This window comes from Prinia subflava, chromosome 4, assembly GCF_021018805.1.
Source record: "Prinia subflava isolate CZ2003 ecotype Zambia chromosome 4, Cam_Psub_1.2, whole genome shotgun sequence".
NCBI lineage: Eukaryota > Metazoa > Chordata > Aves > Passeriformes > Cisticolidae > Prinia > Prinia subflava.
This window is the reverse complement of record NC_086250.1, coordinates 72,161,717-72,175,593: the sequence shown is the minus strand read 5'-3', so window position 1 is coordinate 72,175,593 and position 13,877 is coordinate 72,161,717. Positions and strand designations below refer to the sequence as shown.

The following is a 13,877-nucleotide window of genomic DNA, read 5'->3' as shown; positions in this document are numbered from 1 at the left end:
GCTGACCTTTTTTCCATCTTAAATGAAACTCTGGGCCACCAGGGCTGGAGGGAGTTTGGAAAGGTGACAGTTCACCCGTGTCAATCCTCGCAAAGCCAGAACTCTGCCATGAATCAGAATTAATTCCTGCAGCACTAACGGCGCCGTGACACGTGCCCCCATCAAAATTCAGCTTTGCTGATTAAACATCTCCAGGAATTTGCTTGTTCTACATCAGAATTATCACAGCAGGTGAAGGTCACCGGGAGCCCCCAGCTCTGTTCACGAGACTCTGGGGTTTTTTCACTCCCTCTCTCTTTCTGTCTGTGCCAGACGAGGCTCAGGCCCCGAGCCAGGAGAATACAAATTTGGGAGTTCAGCCTGCCCTGCTCCGGCTGCATCTGTCGATTCCTTTGGGTGTGCAGAGGAGGGCAATGCAAATTTCTGCCTCCCCACAAAGCTGTGCCCCCTTTCCCACTTCCCCCCAGCGCTTCTCACGCAGAATCAGGGGCAGCACCACCCCAGAGAGATTTTTCTCTCCCGCTACAGCAGAGGCAGAATGGAAAAGGATCCCTGGGGATTGACACGAGCAGGTTTTTGTGGGTTTATTCAAGGCACACAATGCTTTTCAAACCCTGCGTGCTTTGAGGAACTCTGCAAAAGCTGTGATTTATCAGCACTCCAGCGTGTTGCTTATTCTGCCAAGAGTTTTGGGCAGGTTTAGGGCGCTGGAAGAATTTATGGAAAAGCCCAGCACCTTTGTTTTGTTTACCTCACGGAGCTGATTGACAGCTATAAATGATATTGTGCTCTCAAGAGCTGCTGCCTTCCATTCAAAGGACTCAGTTCCATTACTTCAAAGATTGTATTTTGAGCATTGTAAAGCTCCTGATGGTGGGTAATTACAACAAATTATCTGAATAATTCTAATACTGCATCTACTCCATTACAAATGACAACCAGCAATTAAACCCATCCCAGCCTTTCAGCGAACTAAACAGAAAAAACCACTTCACTCTTGACCTGGGCGTGTCCATAACTGATAATAAGCACCCATTCTGCTCGCTGCAACAATAGCTCTCCATCCTTGACAACTTCTATTTGTTGTTTGTTTTTTTTTTAATCGGGGAAGAGGTGGCACAAAATTTTCCCTAGGAGGCTCCCAAGGGATGCAAATGGGAAAAGTGGGGTTTGTGAGGTGAAGAACCCCGCAGGTGATGGGGTCAGCAGTGGGGACAGGGCAGCTGAGGGGAACTTGGAGTGATGCCTTCAGTTTTATCTTTCCTGTTTTTCAGACTCTGTGCTGCCCAGGGGTGCAGCTCTGAGCTCACAGTCAGGGTCACTCAGCTCTGCACACAGCAGGGACACAAAACAAATCCTTTTCCTGACCAAGGACAACTTTCAGCCCAAAAGCACAAACAAGGGTGGGCTGGAGGGAGGAACAAGAAGGATGGAACCTCACAGCCTGGAGCTGGAATTGGACAATCAAACCCCAAAATGCAAATGGATCAAAACTTATCAAAGTGTGAGACCTGGTGACCATTTGTCCATTTTGTGCCCATTTTGGGTCCACCTTGGGTGCAGCCCTGGCCAGGCTCTTGTCCTGCCCAAGGTGTACCCTAAAGTCCTTTCAATAAATCCCTACTTTATTCTCCAGCTTTGTCCAGTCTCTGTTCCAGGCCAGCCTTCCCAAGGCATCAGGATGAACTTTTCTATCAGAAAAGTAAAAAGTTTGGCATTTCTTGCACAGAAGAAAGATTGACCTGGAAGCGCAGAACACGGAGAGGTTGTGGCTGTTCCATCCCTGCAATGTCCAAGGCCAGGCTGGACCCTGGGGCTGGAGCAGACTGGGACAGTGGGAGGTGTCCCTGCCATGGCAGGGGTGGATCTGATGAACTTTAATGTCCCTCCAACCCAAACCATTCCATGATTCTGTAATTCTATAATTCTATAATCCTATAATTCTATTCTATTCCAAACAGTGCCATGAAGAAAACTGGAATAACTCCTGGGAAGGAGATGAAACAACACTTCAGGAGCCAGGCAAAGGCGAAACATCAAAATCCAAATATTAAGATAAGACAGCAGCCAGCAATCCAGGGATTCCCTGCAATTAATCAACTTTTACGAACTTTTACCAACAATTCCTTTCAGTTCAGATTAATGACTGTGCTGCAGGTCCAGCCTGGCTGTCAGGGTGCACCACAACACCAATTTCCCCTCACATCCCTCATCCTCAAGAGGAAGGATTGTCCCAGTGACGGTTTGCAGTGACAAAAAGGAATAAAATAAGGAATTATCCCAGACTCCAGACCTGCCTCCACCTTTTGCAAAGCTGTAGCACGAGGGGATGGTTTTATTTCCTCCCTGTAAGATTATAAATCTTTAGAGTGTATAAATTTTCCTGCTCTGTGCAGCAGTTCTGGGTTTCTGGCCATCCACCTCACCAGGCTGTCACTCATCCGCCTCCAAAATCCACCAGGATTTCCTCTGGGAGAGCTGCTAGAAAATAACATTTGTCAACATTTCCCCCTTCTTGTTGTAATTACTGTTATTTCTGGGAGGTCTCCAGTTTTTCAGTATAAGGAACAATTCTGTCTTGTATGCCCTGAATGAAATCCCTGCCTCAGGTAAAAAATATCAACCCTGGGTATCCAAAACCAAGGAACTTTTGAGGGATCTGCATTTATTTAGCAGCATTATTTCACCTTATAAGGTGTATAAAGCTTTAATTTTTATTAAATTTTTATAAAATATATTTTAAAAATGCATTTATTTAGCAGCAATATTTCACCTATATATAAGGTGTATAAAGTTTTAATTTTTATTAATTTTTATAGAATATAAAAATTTAAAAATGCACTTATTTAGCAGCATTATTTCACCTTATATATATAAGGTGTATAAAGCTTTAATTTTTATTAATTTTTTACAAAATATAAAAAAATTAATAATGCATTTATTTAGCAACATTATTTCACCTTATATATAAGGTGTATAAAGCTTTAATTTTTATTAAATTTTGTAAAACATAAAAAAATTGAAAATGCATTTATTTAGCAGCATTATTTCACCTTACAAGTGTATAAAGCTTTAATTTTTATTAAATTTTTATAAAACATAAAAAAATTAAACATGCATTTATTTAGCAGCATTATTTCACCTTACAAGTGTATAAAGCTTTAATTTTTATTAAATTGTTATAAAATATAAAAAAATTAAAAGTGCATTTATTTAGCAGCATTATTTCACCTTATATATAAGGTGTATAAAGCTTTAATTTTTATTAATTTTTTTACAAAATATAAAAAAATTAATAATGCATTTATTTAGCAGCATTATTTCAACTTATATGTAAGGTCTATGAAGCTTTAATTTTTATTAATTTTTTATAAAATATAAAAAATTAAAAATGCATTTATTTAGCAACATTATTTCACCTTATATATAGGGTGTATAAAGGTTTGATTTTTATTAAATTTTTGTAAAACATAAAAAAATTAAAAATGCATTTATTTAGCAGCATTATTTCACCTTACAAGTGTATAAAGCTTTAATTTTTATTAAATTTTTATAAAACATAAAAAAATTAAACATGCATTTATTTAGCAGCATTATTTTTACCTTACAAGTGTATAAAGCTTTAATTTTTATTAAATTTTTATAAAACATAAAAAAATTAAAAGTGCATTTATTTAGCAGCATTATTTTGCCTTATATATAAGGTGTATAAAGCTTTAATTTTTATTAAATTTTTATAAAAATGGGGCTTGATTAACAGCAGTGGGAATTTAAGGCTTCCAGTTTTTCCCATTTATTCTAAATCTGCACAGAATTCAGCTCCACACTTCATCCACAACTTCTTCCCTGGCAGCACCAGGATTTCCATGGATGGGAGCAATTTCGCACTTGGGTGGGAATGAATTTTGTCTCTGAAAAGTTTGGAAGTTACCAGAGGAAAGGAGCTGTGGAAGTGCTTTTCAGTGACATTCCACAAAGTGCAATTCCTGCTGAGCTGTCCCAAATTCGAGATTCCGTGGACCCAAAATATCCAAACTAAAGGCCAACTTCTGGCCTGCAAAATGTATTTTATGCCTATTCTGCAGATCTCTAAAAGTCAACAGAATTTAGAGTTGAATCCCTCAGGAATATCCCACCAAAAAGTTATTTTGTGTCATGACCTGATCCCTGAAAAATCTGGTTTTCCACAGGCTGACATCCCTAAAAGGTTTTTCCTGAGGTTCTGCCAGGGCTTTGCTTTTGCCACGTGCCCATGAAAAGCCTGCAAGTGTGATCTGATGTGTCTGAACCAAATAATCCCAATAAAACAGGAATTAACGAGAGTCCTGCACTGTAACATTGAGGAATTCAGCAGAATGGGAAAATGCAGCTTAGTGGTGAAGAATTTCAAACCCAGTATTTGTAGCTCAGCTCAGGAAACTGAAAAGAGGGGAATATTTGAAATAAACAGTTCAGATTATCATAAATGAACATCAAACACTTTGACAATCTCCCTTCTTTCTCTTTTTGCATCCATGGAGGGAGACAGGAATTCACCTCCATCCTCTGAGGGAACAGCTCTGGTTTCACCAAATCACAGCATTTTAAAATGTACAAAAGTTTTTAAAGAAAAAAATAACCCTGCAAGAACAATCCAGGTAAAACACAAAGCTGAGAGCTCCCACACCAGGTGCCCAACTCCAAGGGAATTCCAGCTCACTACCAAAGGCTTTTCCCAGAAAACCCTTGAGCTAAACACCACCACACTGATGTAAAACACAATAATGACAAAAAATTAAATTATTAATCTTTCCTTTCATAGCTCTGATGGCTCCATGGGGGGCGTGGGGTCCGAAAGGCACCGTCATTCCAGGCTTTAGATCTTTGCTTTTAATAGCAAATCCTAAATACAGGAATCACCTTTTTTTTGTTCTCATCGAGCACCAGCTCTCCTGCCTTCAATCAAAAATTCATAAAGCTTGATGAAAGCAACCACAGGCATTGCAAAAAAAAAAAAAAGTTAAGGTAATAGTGCCATAAAGTGGACTTAAACCACGGTTTGTTTTCATCCTTGGATTTCCCCCATTCGGGGAAAACCCTCACTGAAGTATTTTCTGAACAGCTTCCACAGACAGATTACAAATTTAGAATTTGTCGGGTTCTTTTTCCCTTTTCTTCCAGCACAAAAATCAAAGACGCTTTTCTGGTTCTGCCCTGGGAGCTCTTCTGTTGCTCTACACATTTTTTTAGCAATGTCAGAGTATTATTTCCTACATTTGAAGTGAAAGTTGGGGCTGTTAAAGCAAGTTTTAGCTGCTACTGGAAGTTCATTCCTCAACAGCAAAGGAGTTGCTTGAACAGCATCAGCTCTGCATGGCAGGATCTCACTTTGTGATTGAGATTTATAGAGTTTGATAATTCTTGTGGCACCTGGGGACACGTGGTGGCCTTGGCAGAGCTGGTTAATGGTTGGACCTGCTGATCTTAGAGGGCTTTTGCAACCTTAGTGATTCTTAAATGTGGATCTCAGTGTGAAATTCAGGTTTTTTTCAGGAATTTTGTGCCTGAGATGCTTCAATTGAATTGATGGATCTGTTCTGCCCTTCCAGCTCTGCTCAGAACATCCCTGGCCACGTGGGCAGCCCTGAGCTGCTCAGGCAATGGGATGAAATCATCACTTTGGATCCCTCCTGATGGAACTTTTCACTTCCCAAGGAATAAATCAATCACTGAAGATTCACGTGACATCACCAATCCCCGTGACAAAATCAGGATAACGCTGCTCAGCCATGAGAGGAAGCTCCATCCTCCACCAGAACACGAGGGAAAAGCTGGGAGTAAATTTAAGGTTTCCCAGAGCAGCTGTGGCTGCCCCTGGATCCCTGGAATGTCCAAGGCCAGGCTGGACACTGAGGCTTGGAGCACCCTGGGGTGGTGGAAGGTGTCCCATGGTAGAGGGATGGATCTGTGTCATCTTTAATGTCCCTTCCAACCCAAACCATTCCGTGATTCCCTGAAGGAACGAGCTAATCCTGCTTTGTTGGCTCAATGAACACAAGCCTGGTTCAAAGTACCTCATTACCATGGAATTACATTAACACTGTTTTCAGCTATTCAGCCCCAGCTCTTGCAAATGTCAAAATTCCTCTGTTCCTTCAGCTTGTATTTCATCCAAAGGGAAGGAGGAGCTGGAGACATGTGAAATTTCTGACAGGCTGTTGATTTTCCCTTTGGATGAAGCATGTTTGAAAACTCCAAACTTGACTGATCTGCTGAAGCACGCTCTCTGACAGACAATATAAAATCAATGCCTCACATATTAAGAGGGTTTTTTTTTATTTTTTGGCGTGTGTGAGTTTTTGTTTGTGTGGGAGGCGGCGTCGTTGGGGGGGAAAGGGTGGGGATCGCTTTATTTCCTGTCATGGAAAATGAACAGCCTCACCTTAAGGTTTTTATAAACTGTCATCTTTAATCAGACACACACAGCAAGACTGTCAGTTCTCATAAAGCACCGAGGGGGAAGGAAAATTAAAAAAAAAGGCACAAAATGTGAAGCTGTTCCCCATCCCTTAGCTGGGTGAGTCCCCAGCCCTGTGACAGCCCCAGCCAGAGGAAACCTTTTCCAGGCAGGAGCTGTGCTGAGATGTGTCCTTATCCTTCAGCAACAACGACTTTGTGAGGGCTTGGCGGGGAGAAAAAGGGTTGGGATGTGCCTGCCACCAACAGAAACCCAACAGAAACCCAACAGACAGGGACTCATCAGCTGAAAGATCCTAAATACTCATTAAACCAGGGATAGGGAGGGAAAAACATTCCCGAGGTAGGGGTCAAATTGTTCCCTTAAGATTCCCATTCGGGCCAACGGAAGGGAGCAGCGAGTGGAGCAGAAGTTGCCTCAAGAGTGGAATTTCTAAAATCAAGCTGGGAGGATCCAGGGGAAGGTTCTCCCAGTGGAAGGTTCTCCCAGTGGAAGGTTCTCCTAGTGGAAGGTTCTCCCAGTGGAAGGTTTTCCCAGTGGAAGGTTCTCCCAGTGGAAGGTTTTCCCAGTGGAAGGTTCTCCCAGTGGAAGGTTCTCCTAGTGGAAGGTTTTCCCAGTGGAAGGTTCTCCTAGTGGAAGGTTCTCCCAGTGGAAGGTTTTCCCAGTGGAAGGTTCTCCCAGTGGAAGGTTTTCCCAGTGGAAGGTTCTCCTAGTGGAAGGTTCTCCCAGTGGAAAGTTTTCCTAGTGGAAAGTTCTCCCAGTGGAAAGTTTTCCTAGTGGAAGGTTTTCCCAGTGGAAGGTTCTCCCAGTGGAAGGTGCCCTGCTCATTTGAGGGTTGGAACTGAATCATCTTTCCAGTCCCTTCCTGTTTGCAGTGTTTAATTTCGTGTTTCTGTAAGGAGGATTTGAGATCTCTTGGTGCTGGCACTGCTGAGACCCCTCGAGGGCAGTGTCCAGCTTGGGGTCACTCTGAATGTGTCACCCAGGGCTGGGTCAGGACAGGAGAGACCTGGAGGGGCTGGAGAGGGTCCAGGGAAGGGAAGGGAAAGGGAAAGGGAAAGGGAAAGGGAAAGGGAAAGGGAAAGGGAAAGGGAAAGGGAAAGGGAAAGGGAAAGGGAAAGGGAAAGGGAAAGGGAAAGGGAAAGGGAAAGGGAAAGGGAAAGGAGCTGGGAAGGGTCTGAAGAATTCCTGAGTGATCTGGGGAAAGGGCTGAGCCTGGAGAAAAGGAGGTTCAGGGGGGACCTTGTGGCTCTGCACAGCTCCTGACAGGAGGGGACAGCCGGGGGGTCGGGTTCTGCTCCCAGGAACAGGGACAGAAGGAGAGGGAACGGCCTCAGGCTGGGCCAGGGGAGGCTCAGGGGGGATTTCAGCAGGAATTTCCCCATGGAAAGGCTGCTCAGGCCTTGGCAGGAGCTGCCCAGGAAGGTTTGGAGTGCCCATCCCTGGAGGTGTCCGAGGAATTCCTGGATGTGGCACTCAGAGCTCTGGGCTGGGGACAAGGTGGGCATCGGGCACAGCTCGGACTGGATGGGCTGGGGGGGCTTTTCCAGCCTCAGTGATCCTGGGAATTCGTGATCTCCTGATCTGAGCCTCCAATATTCCACCCCAGAGAGGCCCCACCTCCCTGCCCGAGAGCAGGAAGAGATTCCCCACCCTGCAGAAGCCAGAATTCCATTAACTGAGTGATATTTTCCCACCCTTTGAATGGAATCTGTTAAAATATGAGACCTGATGAGATCTGGAGGGCTCTTTTCAAGGCCCCACTACCTTTAAAAGTTTCCAAATGGGTTTCCTGTGCACTTCACAGCACCTCAGATATTTTTTTTTAAATTTGCCCTGATCCTCTGCACATTACTCAGACTCAAACACAAACTTTATTTAGGTAGTCAACATTCTAAGTTCCCTCTCCCAGCCTGAGTCAGCCTTATTGATTTCTCTGAAATCAAGTATTTTAGCTTCGATTCAGAGAGCTCAAGGCATCAGCTCTCATTATTTAGCAGTACTTGTGCCACAGGAGGACTTGACATTTTCTATCCACTTCACTAATAATAAATAACCCTCACACTTTAAAATACCGTGTATTTTTCTTAACCTATTTGGTGTGATTTAGCATAGTTTAAATGTAACAAACTCATCTAATTTTCACACTCTTTTTGCTTCCCAAACCTCACAGTCCCTATATTATCAACTATTCATTTTATAGTGTGCAACTACAAGATATTACAGCATATTTTAAAATAAAATGAGATGATTATTATTATTATAACTGCATAGATATACTAAAAGGGGTTATTGGTGAGATACACAGGGGTTCTGAGTTATACACTGAATTTTAGATCAATTTAGTGATGTAGTTTTTAACACCAGCAGCAGCTGATGCTCAAAGACCAAAGGATTTTGATGTCCCATGACAACTTTGCTGTGCCCTCCCGACATCTTCAAAATAAACAGGATTTAAATTCTATATCCAGCACCCTTTATCTTGACATATCCTGAATTCAACAGCATCCAGGATTATTCCCCTAAAACATCCCTGCTAATCCTGCACCTTGTGCACTTCCAAGGACAGGGAATTCCTGGGATGTGACACTCGACCATCAGCAGCTCAGAGCCACCACTGGGGAGGAACATTCTGACATCAATAGGAAGCAAAAATTCATCAAAAAATCCATCAGCACCCTCTCTGATTAATCCCTAAAGGATTTTTTTATTTAATAGCAGAGCAATCCCTCTTTTATTTACATGAAAAGAACTGGAAGAAACAGTTAATTCCAATTTTGCTATCAAGCCTACTGCTTTCAGTGACGGAGAGTGCAGAAATGAACAGAAATGAACAGAAATGCTTCATTTTACATGAAAAAGTCAAACTATTGCTGCTCCCTTCCCCCCACTCCCATCAATCCCAAAAAAACAACCAGAAAACTTTGCAGTGCCCTGGACCCAGAGCATCCAACTTTAGAGTCTGCATCCCAAACAACATCAGCAGGGAGAAATCAGGAATTCTGCCTTTCCCTCATCCCTGTGGGTATTTTCCTACCCCCATACAGCAATTTTTTGTTTCTCTCTCTCTCTCTCCAGACTCTGCAGTGATCAGGACACCCCTGGCACATCCCACATCCCCCAGCAGCCCCTGGGGAGATCCAAAGGGTGCCAGGAGGATTCCTCCTTTTCCCAAGGTCACGTCCTGTTGGGAAGTGCCTCTTCCTTCCCACTCAATGAGCACTTGGCTTTCTCCTCCATCCTCCAAACCCTTTTAATTGCTGCTTGATCCTAATGAAGTGTGGCTGATGGTAATAAATGGAAACCCTCCCGGCCTCAATATCCATCCTCAGCACCACCATCCATCCCCTGCATCTCCCACCCTTCCCATTCCTCCCCCTCCAGCCTGGAGACTGCAGACATCTGTTCCTCAATTGTCTGGTAATAAACACACTCCATAAAGCATATGTAAAATGATTATTACCCCGAGGAGCCAAGTGCCTTTCAAATGCCAGCTGAAACAAATAAACATAAAAAAAAAAAATAGGAGAAAAAAATATAAAAGACACTGAAAAAATCCCCACCAAACAAATGGTACGACAGACATCGCTCAGGCTGTTCCATATTCCAGAATGAAGGGTGTTGGGATTGCTCCTGTGATTCCTCCTTCCAAAGGGAGATGTTATTCCTCAGCCCAGTAACTCCAGTGCTGGTTGCCAGCAAAGGATGAAGGAAGCAACTGGACTCCTTTGGTAACTTTTATACTTTGGCACCTCCCACGAAATGTAATTAAATAAAATCAGAGGTGGGTTCTGCCTCAATTTCTAAGTGCAATTAGTTTCCAGAGGCAGTTAGGAAAACCTGTTCCCAGGAATCACCTCCTCTAGGACACCCACCTGTCCCTCAGAAATACTCTCTTGGTTTATTCCGTGTGTGGTGCAGTCATTAAGTGCTGGTAATTAATCTGGGCCTTGGTGTGTCTCAGCTGTCCTTGTGGAAATTAGGGCCCCACATCCTGAACAACACAAATCGCCCTCCCCAGCTCTGCCTCGCTGGTCTAAAGGAATTCAAAGGCAAGGAAAGCTTTGAAACCCATTTTTAGGTATTTTTCCTTTTGCTGACCATAGTTTTAATTAAGATTTTCTCCAAACTTTGGTTATTGGTAACGTTCATTTGCACTCCCCTCGCAAAGTCTGACCCCGTGTTCTTCACGAGGAGCTGGGGCCAAGTTCCACCCTCAGTTTGTAAATAAAAAAGGATTAAAAAGTGGCTTTTTAAGCAGCAAACTCATCCCTGTGCTTGTGCAGCTCTGCTGTGATCAGCACTGACACTTCTCATAGCGGGAGTACAAAGCAGAGAAGTTCCCACTGATGAGTACGAGCTCTCTGCTTCCAACTCTCCCTCAACATTTCAGGGCTGGATCAGATTTTAAAGCCATCACTTTATGTGATGCTCAGGCTTTAAATCAGCCCACCAGGGTCTGGTTTCTCAGTGATCCAGTTTGTTTAATGCTTTCAGCAGCACTCAGCTGCCTCATAAAATCAGCGAGTCCACACGGTGCTGAAGCTCCTCTGGCAACGTATTTATGGGACTTTGATAAAAACAAGGGGAAAAAAAAACCCCTTGTAAATAAAATATTGATCATTTGAATTCAAACCAGATCCATTTCAAGCGTGTACAGGGGACAGGGATGAAAGATGAGGGGGGCAGGTCATAAAGAACCTCAAAAAGGAAAATAAAACAGATGGAAACTTCACAGCTCTGCAGGAATTACCTCCAGGAGAGCTGGACATTTAAAACAGGAGAATCTGGAGAAGGACAGCAAGGATCTAACCAAGAGATGGTGATTTCATGATTTCATGTGGCAGAAATTCCTGCAAGCATCAATATTTTAGCAAATTCACCATCCTGAGCATTTCAGCTGCTGGTGGGACAGGCCATGTTATCCCATCAGGAACAGAATTCCCTGTAGGGAATTGTTGTCAGCTAAAGAAACCCTGTGACCATCCCAGATTCTCTGCATCCCATTCATCCCTAAGTCACCACCAGTTGAATATCTCAGCACATTCCCCGAGCCCAACATTAAAATCCCATTAAAATGGTTTTTAGAACCCTCTCCTACCCCCAAACTCTCCCATCCCACAGGGAGAGAAGGGCAAACTGGGTCATTCCATGTTTTCCTTCTTTTCCTGCAGTTATTGATGAAATCCTCAGTGCAGGGAGTAAAGATGCTGCAGGTGGTTGGCGTGAGAAATCCCACTGTACACAGACACCTTCATCTCGATGCAATTATTTTTTATGAGGCAAATGATTCCTCCTGCCTGACTCGCAGGCTGGGGATGCAAAGTGAAGTGTTTGGGAGAGGAGCTATTTAAAGCACTCCTCGTGTTTCGCTCAGATGGGAGGAAAAAAGGGGGGAAAAATAAAGCAGGAGGTCAAAGAGAAAGAATTTCAGTCAATGGGAAAGATCTCATCAATAAAATCAGGAGCGTCACCACCCTCTGGGCTTGCAAGATGTCTGTAAATTCATTAATGGTTCAGAAATTGAAGCCCACATCATCATAGTCACACTTTGAAGAATATACTGAATTTCAGTTGTCCATCTTTTCCCATCATAAAATAGCTGAAAACTGTCAATTATCCTGTAGCAAACTCATTTTTAGCACATTTCCTGAGTTTAAAAGAGACAGAGGTGGGAATGAAATGTGCTTATGGAATTCCCCACTTTGTTATGGGCACATAGCAAGAAATAAACTCCTTTTTTTTTCAAGGCAAGATCTTGCACACCATAACACATTTCAGGATGTTCTCAAGATTATTCTGATCTCTGTTGTTTTGACACCAGAAATTTAGATTTGGAGGAATTTATGCCTTTTTCAACTGTGCTTTTAAGTCCTGAGAGGTCACAAATAAGCTCAGCTCTCAGGCACGGAGGTGTCAGGAGGGGATTCCTTCCTCTGGGGATCAGATTCCAATTATTTTTTGTGACTGTTTTGTGAATTCTTTGGTTTAGCATTGGAGAGAAGCCCCACTCAGGACAGCGAATCCACACAAACACAGGCAAGGAGGGAAATGCTCTCCAAAGGTGCTGGGAAAGGCCAGGTCTGGGGAGAAAGGAAAATCCTCCCAGGAAAAAAAGAGATTGGATGTTGACATGAACTGAGACAAACCCGGTATTATTTAATTTCCACAAAACCAACAGGACAAACTGCCAGAAAAGCAGCAAAATTCAAATATCGGAGGTGAAGAGTGCAGTGAGAAGAGGTTTATTAAAGCCTTGCTCTGTTTGAAGTTCCAGCTGTGACAATTTTGGTAATCACTGGCTCGCTCTGGATCAGGAATTAATTTGCAGTCCCCAGCCCACAGTGTTTTATCAATGAACTCACCTTGCAGTTCCTCTGACTTTTTAATAAACGCAAAAAACCAATTTGTGGCAGGTTGTAAATAAATCTCACTCAGCTTGGGTCAATAAATGACACTTGTCAGTGACACAGGGTCACCCAGACAGGAAATCCCACCTGACATCACAGTTTAGTTGGAAAAAGATTGAAAAACATTGCCCAGTTTGGTTTTTTACACCCAACAATTTTACAACCTCAACAATTTCAGAGCAGCCCCTTTTTCCTCTGGGATCTCAGAACTGGAACGTGTCCACCATCCCCACAGATCAGAGGTTTAATTCTGGTTATTCTGATTCTTTGCAGCTGTAGAAAGGTGCAGAAAGGCAGTTTTTACCTGAGCAGGGGGTGAAAGATGATGGTGATGTTCCTGGCTCCTGGTTTGCACACAAACTTGGACCCGCCACCTTCAATTAAGTTATCATCCGGGCCCCCTGGAAAACAAGGTGGAACAAGTTGTCTAACAGACCTCGACATCCCCTGATTTTCAGATGGTGATAATTAAACATTTAGCAGGTGATAATGAAACAGGAATTCAGTGCTTCTTTCCTGGTGTAAGATCAGTAATTAACGCCGGGCTCCGCTCTCTGTGCCCTCCCCAGGGCAGAGGGAACAGTGCAGGGGGAGTTTGGAGGTGACTTTGGGCTCCTCATCCCGGAGTTTGGGACATTTTGGCACAAACCCCGCCAAATCCAGGTCCTTCACCTCGGCTGACGAGCACCCAACCCTTGGCCACGTGGCTCAGGTGTGTTTTGAAGCCCATGGTGTTTGGAAAGGGTCTGGAGAGCAGAAATTCCCAGAATTTTTCTGCCTCCAAGTGCTGCTCCTCTGACTGGGGGTGGCACAGTTCCAGCCTTGGTTTGGGTGCCAGTGACACATTTGAACTCATTTGTTGTGTTTAGCATTACTGGCTCTCCCAGGAGTTCATTCCCAGCTCTGAGGCTTGGAATTCCTGCGTGGAGCTTTCCCTCCTCTGAGTCCCACCTGGGTACAAACAGATTCTCAGCTACAGGAAAAATAAATCTGCAGAGTTTGGCAGCAAA

General features: G+C 43.4%; 1 protein-coding gene across 2 annotated transcripts in view; it reads right to left on the bottom strand.

Moving 5' to 3' along the window:
- EXOC4 (exocyst complex component 4) overlaps nucleotides 1-13,877 on the bottom strand; it is a 314,358-nt gene that overhangs the window by 146,156 nt on the left and 154,325 nt on the right. For both annotated transcript variants that reach the window (XM_063397129.1, XM_063397130.1), the window contains exon 10: nucleotides 13,172-13,268. In XM_063397129.1, coding sequence (XP_063253199.1) covers nucleotides 13,172-13,268 — 97 coding nt within the window. The remainder of the gene's footprint in view (nucleotides 1-13,171; nucleotides 13,269-13,877) is intronic.